At 44.6% G+C, this 16,327-nt stretch overlaps 1 protein-coding gene across 1 annotated transcript; it reads left to right on the top strand.

The window, feature by feature from the left end:
* The first annotated feature begins 2,247 nt into the window (after positions 1 to 2,247).
* Positions 2,248 to 11,747, top strand: LOC136768243 (trichohyalin). The gene is made up of 3 exons (XM_066722339.1): positions 2,248 to 2,663; positions 7,017 to 8,672; positions 9,562 to 11,747. The coding sequence occupies exons 1-3, from the start codon at positions 2,633 to 2,635 to the stop codon at positions 10,854 to 10,856; spliced, it is 2,982 nt and encodes a 993-aa protein (XP_066578436.1). The 5' UTR covers positions 2,248 to 2,632; the 3' UTR covers positions 10,857 to 11,747.
* The last annotated feature ends 4,580 nt before the right edge of the window (positions 11,748 to 16,327 follow it).

Here is a 16,327-nt window from a genome sequence, read left to right as displayed (position 1 = left end):
TAACAAGCTATATGATGTAGCCGAGACACGAGACTACGACACTTTGTTTTAGAGTCAAGGAACACACCCTCATCGCACAGGGACCTCGGATCTTGCTCACCAAATCAGGACAACCAGGTAAATACAATTATATTTATTTTTACAATACAAACAACACGAATGAAATATAAGCCGATAACCACTATCCTCAGGACAGGAAGTCTGAGGCAGCACCAGAGAACAATTTTTAATTAAATATAAACTAACTTTATATCAAATCTGGCACCAAATTAAAACCCTAATACAAAAAATCTAAAGGATTAGGATCTGGGACTGACAATCTCCACTGCCTCCTGGACAGATGAATGTTCCCACTTCTAACAATAACAATCCTCAGCCCGATGCAGCACAAACACATCTAATCGTCTCCTTTTTCTTAGATCTCTGCAGACTCCTGTCCAACTCAAGAAATGCCGGCAGGTATGTAGAGCTTCAGGTGAAGATAAAGTGACAAACGCTTAATGCTTGTATTAAAAATAGCAAACCGGCAGGGAGAGCTTTGGCTGAAAGATAAAGGGGACAAATGCCTAAGGTTTGTATAACCAAAGACAGATCACAGTTCTTTGTCTCCACAGACAGGAAGCAGCGTCTCAGCCCGGGGGAAAGATTATATGAAGCACCAAAATAAAGCCGGTTCAACAAATTCAGTCCGTCCACTGTATTTCTGTGACTGGAAAAGCAGAATGCAGTTCACTTATATGGTATGCAGTCCTAGTCCCTGGAGCCTCTGTACCGTAGGAATCCCCCTAGACTGCCGCACAGCCGTGGCGTCTCGGGTTCGGCCTGATAAGTGTGCAGGCTTGGCTTAGACAGCGTCCTGCGGCGTCAAGGAAGACTGCCTTCCTCTTTTCCCCCGGCAAAATAGTGCAAAATGCCTTTCTGCTTTTGATTGCTTACTCTTCCCACTCAGGAGAAAAGACCCATCTTCTATTGCCACAAAGAAAGGGAGACAATTTAAATCCCACCACCACATCACAAAATCAGTGACAATATAATAAAATAAGAATAAGAATAATAACTCGATAGGTGAAACGAAAACATGTGAATGAAAAGTGCAAACAAATAAAGAAATAAGGAATAAGGTAATAATAATAATAATAATAATAATAATAATAATAATAATAATAATAATAATAGTGTCATACAGTTCACCGTGATATATATACAACATTTTAAGAAATAGAATGCAGACAATTTAAATGGAAACTTTCAGTGTGTGTGTGTGTGGGTGTACAGGTGTATATTTACACCACCATGTACACTACATTTAATGAAACCAACATACTTGAGAAATCCTTAAATAGATAACAATAATAGAATGTATATTTAAAAACTGTTAAAACTCAAATAAAACTCAATAAAAGCTGCATTTGTAATAATATTAGTAACAAACCATGTTCTGTAAAATAAATATCTAATGTAATCCATTTATGCAATAAGATAAAGTAAATAAACTCAATAAGTTTTAAGCACAAGCCTATGTGTGTATGTATATTTGTATGATTTACACATTACAATAGCTTGGGGGTGCAGTCTGAAGAGCTTAGTGGTCTTGGTTGTATTGACAGTAAGAAGTTTGAACAGCCTTCAGCACAACTAACTAGTAACATTCATACAGACATTAAGAATGAAAACACAATTTTAATCACATTTCCCCCGACATTAAGTACATTTCAAAGAAAGGTGATGAGGATTCAGGGGGCCCTGAGAGGGAGGGGGCCCTGCGTGTCTTGTCGGTGGGGCCCATGCAGCAGAGGGACACGCATCCATGCCGTGATCGGCACCTCGGCAGCATTCTTCCCCTGAACACACTTTGCCAGCACCTTTTTTTCTATCATGGGGCCCTGAAATCCTGGCAACACCCCTGTTTATTTAAAAGCAATGTTTGCTACTTAGCTTAATTCATATTGATACGCATTTCTAAGGATATATTTAACCCACTACTTATATTGAAATTCTATCTCCCTGTACCAGCGAACATATCTGGTCCTGTTTTATGTAATAAATGTTTAAGCCTGAACTGTACATGTTAATGCTCACTCTTGTAAATTATTAATTATTATTCAAAATGTAAATATATAAAACGGTATATATTTTACTTACATTTCACGATTAAGATTACAGCCGAGCAGCGGGCAGCGGGGGTTATGGAAGCCAAACTGTCATTTAGAGAGATCTCAAAACACAATTCAAGATATCTTATATTCAAATTCAAGATATCTCAAATTCAACATAAGATATCTTGAATTGTATTGTGAGATATCTCTAAATGACAGTTTGGCTTCCATAGTGGTTTCCAATAACTCAACTGAGCGGAGAGACGCGGCAGGAAGGAAGAGCTGAGAGAGAGAGAAAGTGAAAGTGCTGCTGTGAGGGAGAACTGCGTAGATGTTCCTGCTGAGAGAGACAGAGAGAGAGAAGAGGAAAGAAAATAGGCAGAAAAGACAGAGACAGAGAGAGAATAGAAGAGAAAAGAGGCAGAACAGAGTAACTTTTCATTTTGGAGGAAAGCAAGTCCTTCAACAGCTGATCTGAGAGAGAGAGAGAGAGAGAGAGAGAGAAGAGGAAAGAAAAGAGAGAGAGAGAGAGAGAGATGGCGAGCAGATGGTCCTCCTCCCTTGGTGGTGAGTTGCCTGTTGTGTCTGACACAGTTATTTGTATAGATGCGCAGATCCGATAATCCGTATCAATATCGGTCCGATACAGGACAGAAATATGGGCTCAAATTACCGCCATAAGTAACGAATTCAAAATAAAATATATTGTAACCGAGAAAAATAAAGTTGAGAAAAAATGGATGTTGAGATCAAAAATAAAACAATCGAAAGCAGAAGATCTAGAATTGTAAACAAAAACGATATGAAAAGCAAAAAAAAAACTTGAAAGCAAATAATTTTAAATCGAGATTTAAATTTAAATTTAAAACCTCGCACTGATGGAGTCCATTTCACACACAGGCTGTGATCTCTGCTTTTGATTTCTCTGGATTTGATTTTAGTTTCGTTTACAGCCCGGTTTCGTCATGAGGGCGGGGTTTAGACTGACTGGACACTACAGCACATTAACACTGACTGACTGGACACTACAGCACATTAACACTGACTGACTGGACACTACAGCACATTAACACTGACTGACTGGACACTACAGCACATTAACACTGACTGACTGACTGGACACTACAGCACATTAACACTGACTGACTGACTGGACACTACAGCACATTAACACTGACTGACTGGACACTACAGCACATTAACACTGACTGACTGGACACTACAGTACATTAACACTGACTGACTGGACACTACAGCACATTAACACTGACTGACTGACTGGACACTACAGCACATTAACACTGACTGACTGACTGGACACTACAGCACAATAACACTGACTGACTGGACACTACAGCACATTAACACTGACTGACTGGACACTACAGCACATTAACACTGACTGACTGACTGGACACTACAGCACATTAACACTGACTGACTGACTGGACACTACAGCACATTAACACTGACTGACTGGACACTACAGCACATTAACACTGACTGACTGGACACTACAGCACATTAACACTGACTGACTGGACACTACAGCACATTAACACTGACTGACTGACTGGACACTACAGCACATTAACACTGACTGACTGACTGGACACTACAGCACATTAACGCTGACTGACTGACTGACTGGACACTACAGCACATTAACACTGACTGACTGACTGGACACTACAGCACATTAACACTGACTGACTGACTGGACACTACAGCACATTAACACTGACTGACTGGACACTACAGCACATTAATACTGACTGACTGGACACTACAGGACATTAACACTGACTGACTGACTGGACACTACAGGACATTAACACTGACTGACTGACTGGACACTACAGCACATTAACACTGACTGACTGACTGGACACTACAGCACATTAACACTGACTGACTGACTGGACACTACAGTACATTAACACTGACTGACTGGACACTACAGCACATTAACTCTGACTGACTGACTGACTGGACACTACAGTACATTAACACTGACTGACTGACTGGACACTACAGCACATTAACTCTGACTGACTGGACACTACAGCACATTAACACTGACTGACTGGACACTACAGCACATTAACACTGACTGACTGGACACTACAGCACATTAACACTGACTAACTGACTGGACACTACAGTACATTAACACTGACTGACTGACTGGACACTACAGCACATTAACACTGACTGACTGGACACTACAGCACATTAACACTGACTGACTGACTGGACACTACAGCACATTAATACTGACTGACTGATTGGACACTACAGCACATTAACACTGACTGACTGACTGGACACTACAGCACATTAACATTGACTGACTGACTGGACACTACAGCACATTAACACTGACTGACTGACTGGACACTACAGCACATTAACACTGACTAACTGACTGGACACTACAGTACATTAACACTGACTGACTGACTGGACACTACAGCACATTAACACTGACTGACTGGACACTACAGCACATTAACACTGACTGACTGGACACTACAAATTTGTGCAGTGCAGTAGGTGTGCAGTAGGTGTGCAGTGCAGTAGGTTTGCAGTGCAGTAGGTGTGCAGTAGGTTTGCAGTAGGTGTGCAGTGCAGTAGGTGTGCAGTAGGTGTTCAGTGCAGTAGGTGTGCAGTAGGTGTGCAGTAGGTGTTCAGTGCAGTAAGTGTGCAGTAGGTGTGCAGTAGGTGTTCAGTGCAGTAGGTGTGCAGTAGGTGTGCAGTAGGTGTGCTGTAGGTGTGCAGTGCAGTAGGAGTGCAGTAGGTGTGCAGTGCAGTAGGTGTGCAGTAGGTTTGCAGTAGGTGTGCAGTGCAGTAGGTGTGCAGTAGGTGTTCAGTGCAGTAGGTGTGCAGTAGGTGTGCAGTAGGTGTTCAGTGCAGTAAGTGTGCAGTAGGTGTGCAGTAGGTGTTCAGTGCAGTAGGTGTGCAGTAGGTGTGCAGTAGGTGTGCTGTAGGTGTGCAGTGCAGTAGGTGTGCTGTAGGTGTGCAGTGCAGTAGGTGTTCAGTAGATGTGCAGTGCAGTAGGTGTGCAGTAGGTGTGCAGTAGATGTGCAGTAGGTGTGCAGTGCAGTAGGTGTGCTGTAGGTGTGCAGTGCAGTAGGTGTGCAGTACAGTAGGTGTGCAGTAGGTGTGCAGTAGTGCAGTAGGTGTGCAGTACAGTAGGTGTGCAGTAGTGCAGTAGGTGTGCAGTAGGTGTGCAGTACAGTAGGTGTGCAGTACAGTAGGTGTGCAGTAGTGCAGTAGGTGTGCAGTAGGTGTGCAGTAGGTGTGCAGTGCAGTAGGTGTGCAGTAGTGCAGTAGGTGTGCAGTAGGTGTGCAGTAGGTGTGCAGTGCAGTAGGTGTGCAGTAGTGCAGTAGGTGTGCAGTAGGTGTGCAGTGCAGTAGGTGTGCAGTAGGTGTGCAGTGCAGTAGGTGTGCAGTACAGTAGGTGTGCAGTACAGTAGGTGTGCAGTAGTGCAGTAGGTGTGCAGTAGGTGTGCAGTAGGTGTGCAGTGCAGTAGGTGTGCAGTAGTGCAGTAGGTGTGCAGTAGGTGTGCAGTGCAGTAGGTGTGCAGTACAGTAGGTGTGCAGTAGTGCAGTAGGTGTGCAGTAGGTGTGCAGTAGTTGTTCAGTGCAGTAGGTGTGCAGTGCTGTAGGTGTGCAGTGCAGTAGGTGTGCAGTACAGTAGGTGTGCAGTAGTGCAGTAGGTGTGCAGTGCAGTAGGTGTGCAGTACAGTAGGTGTGCAGTAGTGCAGTAGGTGTGCAGTAGGTGTGCAGTCGGTGTTCAGTGCAGTAGGTGTGCAGTACAGTAGGTGTGCAGTAGTGCAGTAGGTGTGCAGTAAGTTAAAGTGTCGGCTGCGCAGGAGCTCAGAGTCCCACTGAGAGAGTTATTAGAGGGACTGAGACACAGCTGATGGGCAAACTGTCTGACTGGAGTGACTGTAGGGAGGGAGAGAGAGAGGGAGAAGCAAGGAAGAGGAGAGAGAGGGAGAGAGAGAGCGGGGAGAGAGGGCAGAGCGGCGAGAGAGGGCAGAGAGACAGTGTCATTATTCATTATTAGCAGTAGTCGTGTTCGTCCTGTTGTGACTGAGACTCTGTTATTAGTGTGATGTCATCAGAGAGAGACAGAGGCATTATTATTATTATCACTGTTTTCTGTGAAGGAGAGAGAAGCGGAGACAGAGAGCTTGAGTGGGATAGAGAGGGAGGATAGAGAGAGAAAGTGGGGAGATGAAGGGAGAATGAGAAAAAACAATGAGAAGAAGAGAGAGAAGGAGGGAGGGAGGGAGAGAGGGGTAGAGAGACGGGGTAGTAAGTTAGAGGGAAGGAGGAGGAGAGGAGGAAAGGAGATTTGGGAAAGGAGGAGGCAGGGAGAGGGTGTTGTGTGAACTATAACAGCAGGATGAAGGATGGAGGGATGGGGAAGGAGAGGGAGAGAGGGAGCACAGAAGGAGGGAGGGAGAAAGAGGGAGACGGAGTGGGGGATATGGGTGGGGATGGAGGGAGAGAAGAGGGGAAATGTGGAAGAGGGAAGGAGGTAGAGAAAGATGGAGGGAGGGAGAAGACAAATGGAGGAGAGAAAAATATCAATATGGAAGTAAAGAGAAAAAACAATGTCATTCAGAAGAAGTTAAAAACAGATCAATTCAGATTTGCTTCATCGCCCCCCACACTGTGACAACACACACACGAATACACACAGACATATAGAGGAGAGACGACACAATCAACACAGCGGACAACACTGTGCTCACACTCACCACACACACACACACGAGAGTAATAAAGCACAAATAAAGAAAGAAGAAGGGAGAGAGGGAGGGGACGAGTGTGGGAGAGGGAGGGATGGAGGGAGAGGCAGTGGGGCTGAAGAGGGATATAAACTGTGTTGTTTCTCTCTGACAGGGGGGAGACAGACTGCTTCCCCTGAGACACAGCGTCTCTCAGAGCAGAGGATTGTGCTGCTGGGGAGGAGAGTGACTGGGAAGAGTTCATCAGGAAACACCATCCTGGGCAGAGAGGCGTTTAACACTGAGAGAGAGACTGAGCAGAGTGAGAAGAGCCAGGGTGACGTGGCCGGGAGGCAGGTCACTGTGGTCGACACACCAGGCTGGTGGAGGGATTCTGTACAGGAGAGTCCAGAGCGGGTCAAACAGGAGATTGTGCGCAGTGTGTCTCTGTGTCCCCCGGGACCCCACGCTCTCCTCCTGCTCATTCCTGTGGGGAGATACTCATTCACAGAGAGAGAGAGGAGATCAGCGCAGGAACACCTGGAGCTCCTCAGTGAGAGAGTCTGGAGACACACTATAGTGCTGTTCACTGGGGGGGACAAACTGGGAGACACAACCATTGAGCAGCACATTGAGAGACACAAGGAGCTCCAGCGGCTGGTGGAGAAATGTGGGAACAGGTATCATGTTCTCAACAACAGGGACAGCAGCGACGGCACTCAGGTCACAGAGCTGCTGGACAAGATAGACGAGATGCTGGCAGGACACAGGGAGAGATTCTTTCTGCCTCAAAAGTACCAGGAACTGGTAGAACAGAGGGATGAAGAGAGGACACAAAGATTAGAGGAGAGAGAGAGAGAGATGGATAAAGAGAGAGAGGAGATGAGAGAGAGGGAGATCAGAGAGAAAGAGGAGATGAAGAGAGAGATAGATGAGTTAAATAAGGAGTATAAGGAAAGGGAGAGAGAGATTGAAAACCTGAAACAGAAGGACAAAGAGAGAGAGAGAGAGATAGCAGAGCTGACACAGCAATTTGAAAAGACAGAGAGAGAGAGAGAAGAGGAGCAAAGGAAGGCAGAGGAGAGAAGGAGAGAGATTGAAGAGCAGTTGAAAAAGAAGGATGACGAGATGGAAAGAGAGAGGGAGGAGGTAAAACAGAGGGAGGAGGAGAGGGAGAGGGAAATCAGAGAGAAAGAGGAAGAGAGGCAGAGAGCAATAGATCAGCTGAAAAAGGATTTTGAGGAGAGAGAGAGAAAGAGGCAGAGGGAGATACAAGAGAGTGAGGAAGGAAGAGAGAAAGAAATGGAAGAAAAGGTGAAACAGAAAGATGAGGAGAGGAAGAGAGAGATGGAAGACCTGAAACAGAGGCATAAGCAGAGAGAGGAAGAGAGAGAGAGGGAGGTTCAAGAGAAACTAAAAAAGATGGATGAGGAGAGAGAGAATGAGATAGAGGAGATTAAAATGGGCTATGGAGAGAAAGAGAGAGAAATGGAAAAAAAGCTGAAAGAGAGGGATGAACAAAGAGAGAGAAAGATAGCAGAGCTGACACAGAGATTAGGGGAGAGAGAAAGAGAGATGGATCAGATCAGAAAGGAGTGTGAGGTGAAGGAGAGAGAGAGGGAAGAGGAGCTGAAGGAGAAGTATAGAGAGAGGGAGAGAGAGAGAGAGGAGGAGCTGAAACAGAGGATGGAGGAGGAGTGGAGCAGGAGAGAAGAGGAGCTGAAGGAGAAGATGAGAAAGACACTGAAGGAAGAGAATCTGGAGAAAGAGACAGAGGAATCCACACAACCTGTCAAGAGGAGGAGCAGCATGGAGTGGAACCCTCCCAAGAGTGAGTCTGATTAATGCTGTATCACTGACTCTGATCTCACTGGCTCTCCTCTCAGTCTGTATCACTGACTCTGATCTCACTGGCTCTCCTCTCAGTCTGTATCACTGACTCTGATCTCACTGGCTCTCCTCTCAGTCTGTATCACTGACTCTCTGATCTCACTGGCTCTCCTCTCAGTCTGTATCACTGACTCTGATCTCACTGGCTCTCCTCTCAGTCTGTATCACTGACTCTGATCTCACTGGCTCTCCTCTCAGTCTGTATCACTGACTCTCTGATCTCACTGGCTCTCCTCTCAGTCTGTATCACTGACTCTGATCTCACTGGCTCTCCTCTCAGTCTCTATCACTGACTCTGATCTCACTGGCTCTCCTCTCAGTCTCTATCACTGACTCTGATCTCACTGGCTCTCCTCTCAGTCTGTATCACTGACTCTGATCTCACTGGCTCTCCTCTCAGTCTGTATCACTGACTCTCTGATCTCACTGGCTCTCCTCTCAGTCTGTATCACTGACTCTGATCTCACTGGCTCTCCTCTCAGTCTGTATCACTGACTCTCTGATCTCACTGGCTCTCCTCTCAGTCTGTATCACTGACTCTGATCTCACTGGCTCTCCTCTCAGTCTGTATCACTGACTCTGATCTCACTGGCTCTCCTCTCAGTCTGTATCACTGACTCTCTGATCTCACTGGCTCTCCTCTCAGTCTGTATCACTGACTCTGATCTCACTGGCTCTCCTCTCAGTCTGTATCACTGACTCTGATCTCACTGGCTCTCCTCTCAGTCTGTATCACTGACTCTGATCTCTGATCCCATTCTCAGCAGTGTGTCTGTGCCGTGTTGTCGTCTCAGCTCTGACTGTGTGTTGTGTGTTGTGTTGTGTTGCAGTGAGTGGAGGTGCCGCTCCAGAGAGAAGCCCAGGAGAGACTCCCAGTCCAGACGCCCCGGCGCCTCCCAGTCTCCCTGAGCTGAGGCTGGTGCTGCTGGGGAGGACTGGGGCTGGGAAGAGCGCGGCAGGAAACACCATCCTGGGCCGAGAGGAGTTTCCCTCTGAAGCCAGCAGCTCTGCAGTGACACAGGAGAGCGCCAAGAGAAGAGGACGCGTGGCTGGGAGACGGGTGTCTGTGGTGGACACACCAGACTGGTTCCATACGCCTCTCTCTCAGGGGGACGTGAGACGGGACGTGGGGCTCTGTATCAACCTGTCTGCCCCGGGACCCCACGCTTTCCTCCTGGTGACCCCGCTGGGCCGATCCACAGGGGAGGAGAGGAGGACGCTGGAGAGGGTGCGGGAGATCTTCGGGGAGGGGGCTGCGGGGCGTACCGTGCTCCTCTTCACTCACGCCGACCAGCTGAACGGCAAGAGCGTCCAGGAGTTTGTGGAGACGGGCGGCGAGGAGCTCCGGTGGCTGGTGGAGAAGTGCGGGAACAGGTACCACGCTCTGGACAACAAGAACAGGGGCGACGGCACTCAGGTCACACAGCTCCTGGCCAAAATCCAGGAGGTGGTGGCAGCAAACAATGGCAGCCACTACAGCAGCCAGATGTACCAGGAGGCAGAGTCCCGGATCAGACAGAGGCAAGAGCAGATCCTGAGGGACAGAGAGGAGAGGAAACAGAGGGAAGAGGAAGGGCTGAGGGAGAAGCAGCAGAAGGAAGTGCAGAACTGCCTCCGCAGGATGGAGGGGGAGCTCCAGCAGCGAGAGGAGAAGATCAGAGCGCTGGAGGAGCGGATAGCAGAGCTGGAGGAGAGGCTGAGGGAGGAGAGGGACGAGGAGAGGAGGAGAGCGCTGGAGGAGGAGCTGAGGAGAGAGCGAGAGCAGAAAGAGAAGCTGGTGAGAGAGAGGGAGGTGCTGACTGAGGAGCGGGAGAGGGAGAGGAAAGAGATGGAGGAGAGACACCAGAGGGAGATGGAGGAGCTCAGGCGGCGCTATGAGGGACAGGCCAGAGACGAGGCAGAGAGACACAGAGAGGCCCTGCAGGAGGCGGTGGTGATGGCACAGCTCCCTGCAGCAGCACTGGGGCTCAGCACTGAGGAGCTCAGGCAGCGCTATGAGGAGAAGGCCAGAGAGCTGGAGATTTACAGAGAGACACTGGAGAGACTGCGACTGACAGTGGAGGGAATCGGAGAGAAGGTGGAGCATTTCACTGCAGCTGGACAGAGAGACACAGAGACACCGTGAGACAGGATCAGACAGAGGGACACAGAGACAGTATCACACAGAGACACAGAGTTTGGGACAGCTGGGGATTCCTGAAGGAGCTATTGCTTATTAAGACTGCGACTCAGTTTCGGGGGGATGTCTGAGTGACGAGACTGATCTGTTTAATCCAGACTGGGGGGCTGTGCGCTGCTTTAATTGCCTGGATGGACTACGAATGTGTTCTGTTATTTCTGTGCTCTTCCAGGTTCAGCACGTACTCGCCTGTCAGGGTTTTGTGTGTTGATGTTCATGGGATCCAGTGACTGTCTTTGCAGTTGAGTTTTATTTTGTCTCCATTTCCGCTTTCCTTGGTTTGTACAAATGTCTTTGATTTTTCTGTTTCTTTGTTTCTTTTTGTTTCCAAACAAATTAACAACATTAGGGCTGTCACTAATGACTATTTTGGTACTAGAGTATTCTGTCAATTATTCGAGTATTCGAGTATTCCCGTTACATTACTTAAAACCATAGAACCTTGTCTAACGATCATAGATTCAAGGCTGGGATTTACAGGTAGAACTGGTCATGCGATTACACAGATAATAGTTTTGCTACCAATCCAGACTCCAAACGGCGAGCGTAGATCTGTTTAATTTATGGTGAGCAGTTGTCTTTGTTTTTATATTGTGGGTAGTTTACTAATGCAAGGGCTGGGTGTGTTTCACAAAGTAAAACATGTAGTGCTATTTGAAACAATGTAATTGTACTTTTTCTTGATATAATATGAGCAGATGGAAAATATAGTTAGCCGCATTGATTTAGTTTATATTAGTATTGTCAAACTTCCAGCTCAACTGTTTTTCTTATTAGTTATGTTTTTCCTTATGTATTACTGCCTATGACTGTTTTTTGTAACACAATAAAAAAAGATTTGAGACAAAGATAAAAACGTGGATGTTATTTAATCATGCATATATTACAATTATCCCAGGTTTAAGAACAGAAAGAGAAATACATTTTGAATGTAACTTTTACATATACAGTATGGGAAACACTTTAATAATGTTGGGCACTTTTTGCTGACATATGGGATGGTGGAGAATACACTGTTTAAGATTGTTTAACCAACCAGAAAATATAAATATTCGTATCCCGAACTTATTACACCACGAAATGCATAAAACTTACCAGCGTCAACAATACTAGACTGTAAGCTAAACACGTAACACACACACAGTACGGGTAGCTATAGATCCCAATATGTACTACACATTCGCGTTCGGAAACAATTTTGACTCACTTGGTTATTTTCAATGGGATTTTTTGGGGCGCCATCTAGTAGGTAGGTAGGTAGTCAAGGAGAAACAAACCAAAAAAAACCACGGGTTTAACAATGTACCAAAAATATTGAATCTTAAAGTGCTCCATGCTGAGGCATAAAAAAATAAATACACCATTCAGCATTATCAGTGATTGCATTGTATAACTATTCTTTCCCATACCCCACCCAATGTTACTAATGGTAATGTTAACTTACTATAATGTATCTAATCATACCTTGACTGTGTTGATGGAAAATGATGACTGCACAATGTTGATCCACAAAAGGTAAAAATAAATAGATATTTGCAAGCTTTAGTTATCTGGAGCATGGCAGATAGCAACAACAGACGATTAGCATATACAAGGAAATGGAAAACTGCTAAGAGATCACTTCCCAGTAATAGAAAAGTGTCAGAAAGCTGTGATACCAGTGATATTGTTGGGTCAATTGTGCATCATACATACCATGATTTTGAAAATGCAGATGTTGAGCCTTGCAATGGAGAACAAGATAGTAGCCATGACAGCGATTCTACTAGTGATAGAGAAGATGATGTTTGGGCCATAATTGATCAGTGCAATGCCATAATAACATACTCTGATTCTGAAGAGGATGAAGAAAATGAAGGAGGCAATTCTGTGAAAGATGACCTTACATCTTGGGCAAATTGAAACTTGATAACACACAATGCTGTGGATGATCTTCTCATGACACTGAAAAACCATGGCCATTCAGATCTCCTTAAAACAGAGAGGACATTACTAAAAGCCCTGCAAAACTTAGAAACAGAAATGATATCTGGTATGCAGTACATACACTTTCCTGTAAAGGAGAAATTCTGAAATACATTGAGAAATATCCCAAAGATTTGATTAACAATAATGATATTACAGAAATATCTTTGAACATTGATGGACTACCAATCTTCCAAAGCAAAGTGTAGAATTCAAGTGTATGTGCTGTAATTTTGAAAGGTAAACCCTGAATGGCATGTCAGTCCATTGCAGATAAACACAATATTTTTGTTGTATTAAACAAGGTAGACCCTTATGTGAAATTATATGTTAACAAACTATCCAAATCAAGTTTATGTATCTTGTTTTTATCCATGGCATTATTTTTGATAGGTTAAAATCAGACATTTTCAATATAAACATGTTTTAGGGTAAAGAGGCGTACTGGCCACCTGCAAACGACAGGCAGAGGGCAGAACGATGTGATATTCCAGACACAGAGCTGTGGGAAAGCCACCTTGTATGGGTCTGCAAGGAAACTGGTAACTGATACAATGAGTTCCCCTTGGATGCACAAAGTATAATTGAAATTACTTGTAAAAACTTGTTGATGGGCTTCTTACAGTTTTGTTATGTATTTCCAGATAAATATGACGATGCCATTGGGGCGTGGATGTAGGAGAGTGGTGAAACCAGCTCGTTTTCACTCAGATAAAGACACATATGGTGATGGTAAGAAATAATGATAGATTTATTTCTGCAGAAGACTGTCAAAATGTGTCATCATTTAGAGATATTATTTTATTGTAAGTACATTATAAATATATAAGAAATAACGATCTGAAAAATAGAATATTACATTGGGTTATTACTCCTGGTTATTACTGAGTGTTTCTCAAAGCTCCTACTAGCAAACCCGTGTGTGCTGTATCTTATCCCAACTATGCTCTGAATTGCTTTATGACAACATTTTTCATATCCAAAACAATGTTTTTTGCGTGATATCAATGCATTTGAGTGCTATGTTGGAACAAAAACCAGCAGAAACAGGATGAGTTTGAGACATGCTGATATACACAATTACTACACTCTTGATAATTAAATTAACAAATAAGGTGCTGGGATGGAATGAAAACCAGCAGACCCATGTGACTCTCAGGACCAGGACTGAGGATCACTGTATTAATGACTATTGTTGTTTAGTGATGATAATTCAATTATTGCCAATGTTATCTTATAGATGAGGAACTGGAAAAAAGTGTGAAGAAATATTCTGGCAAAGGAAGGACCAGAGAAAAAAAAAAGAAGGATTTACTAAAAGCATACGAGAGAAAAGGAAGTCAAGTGAAGAACAAAGTGGTAGTAGAGACGGGGAGAGGCAGAAACGAAGGACATAGTTGGAAGGAAAAACAGTCCCTGCCTAAGCCACCAGAATGTGGGTGCACCTATAAAATATTGCACATTGTGCAAGGAAAAAAATTTGGAATTAGGAACATAAATTAAATGTTTAATTGCTTCACATCCAATATAATGAGATTTACAGCTCAAGTATTTTATATTTACAATAATCCACTTTTCATTAATTGTCAAGTTTAATTTAATGCCTTTTAAATAATATTTAGAAGACTATTAATTAAACCATGTGTCATCTAGTTCAGACCGGGCATCACTACGTCAGATGTATCAGTATAGTTTGAAGACCCCTACAACCTTATGTCACGAGAGGTGCCTTATCACCTTGTTCACGTTTATTTCATACGTATGGTTTTCATTTATTTTACTTTGTTCACGTCTGTTTTAATTTCACTGATTGTTTTATTGATTTCGCTGATTGTTTGATTGACTTTATGCACCTAATGTGGCACACCTGCCTAATTAAGCCGGCAGCCTATCCCTAACCCACGGCACTGCTTCCATCATCGGCTCCCACTCATGACTGATTACACTCCCGGCTATTTGAGGCTGCCCTTGGACTGAGGAAAGGGAGGGAGAGGGACACACACACGTCTTGTGAGTGCAGGAGCTGCACCCACCAGGACGGGAGCTGGTTTCCACGGTGGGAGGCGCTCCGGAGACTGGACTCGGGCAGCTGGGAGGAGAGACGCGCGGTGAAGGGGTGAGAAAGGGATGTGCACAGGCCTACTCCTGTTGCGGGGAGAAGGAGTGATTATCACGATAGAGGCTGCATTAATTCTGATTTGTTTTTTTCCCCTACTGACTGTGAAAGCTATGAAAGCTGTAGCTGCAGGAAGGGAGCGCTGCACTGTGGGATCTGCGCAGCCGGTTGGCAGTATAAAGGCAGAGACCTTATATTCTGCAACGGACTCCAGTCGCTCTGAACTGTGAACTTTTGTTTATTCCTTTCATTTATAATTGTATTTACCAAGTATATTATTGTTTTGGAGTTTATCACCCAGAGCATTAAAGGTGATTTTAGCAGTTTATAGTTTTAGAATATTTAATCCCCAACCTCCCTCTTATTTGTATACATTGACAGCAGACTTCGTGCCCTGCTAACCAGATCGGTTGCTGGACTGTATTTTAAGAATAAATATCTGCTTATAGTGATACCTGCCGAACCTGCACGGGGAAAGAAAAGGGTGATTGTGCGGTTCCCCTCCTCACTATACATTTGGGGTGGCGTAGTCTAATTTGGTCCAGTGTGCAGTTTCACCCCTGCCACGGTGACACTTACCCTACATTTCAGCCAGGCCAGACTTATCTGAAAGATCAGACGGGTCAATGTCATTGTGCAGATCAGATGAGAAGTGAAGAACACCTAGCACTTCAAACGAAAGGTCAAGTGGATCAGATAGGCCAAGATCACATTAGAGATATAAAAGGACACTATCACCTTGCAGAAGGGATGAAAGGGCAAGATCATCTCACAAAGGGGATGAGAGGACCCCTACAATGTCAAGTACAAGTTACAGGGGAAGACTTGTGCCAGTTTCTCATCAGAATACATTGCTTTTAGTATATTTAATGTAGGATGCAGATTGTGTATTTTGGTGTTTTTATTGCATTCCTCGGGTTGTATATACCTGCATTAATCTGTTTCTGTAAGGTTTAAAATACATGTAAAAATGTATGTGTATATATACAAACAATACCATTCTGATTTTCACAATGATTCATATGCTTAGGTTTGTCAGTTGAAATATACCCTATAGCAGCAAAGCCCTCCTCATCTGCAGAAAATTCCACCAGAAGTTCTCAGACTGATAATAGTAAGTTAATCTGTATTTAAATAGTTTCTAACTACATTTTTAACACAGATCATTCCTTAGGTACTGTACCTGAGTTCCATTGGATGATCTGACCTGGGAGACAGTGCACAAACTAAACTATTTACCAAAACTGCAGCTCTTGTGGGGTGTTCCCTGTCTGCAGTGGTCAATGGGCACGTGAGCATCAGAACTGGACCACGGAGCAATGGAGGAAGGTGGCCT

This window comes from Amia ocellicauda, chromosome 14 (assembly GCF_036373705.1).
Source record: "Amia ocellicauda isolate fAmiCal2 chromosome 14, fAmiCal2.hap1, whole genome shotgun sequence".
Classification (NCBI taxonomy): Eukaryota; Metazoa; Chordata; class Actinopteri; order Amiiformes; family Amiidae; genus Amia; species Amia ocellicauda.
This window is presented reverse-complemented; position numbering and strand designations above follow the sequence as displayed.

Bases quoted from the DNA above. Each gene is read 5' to 3' on its own strand.
- LOC136768243 (XM_066722339.1), top strand. From the start codon at position 2,633: ATGGCGAGCAGATGGTCCTCCTCCCTTGGTG. The intron at 2,664-7,016 runs GTGAGTTGCCTG...TCTCTCTGACAG, and splicing joins ATGGTCCTCCTCCCTTGGTG to GGGGGAGACAGACTGCTTCC. The intron at 8,673-9,561 runs GTGAGTCTGATT...GTTGTGTTGCAG, and splicing joins GGAGTGGAACCCTCCCAAGA to TGAGTGGAGGTGCCGCTCCA.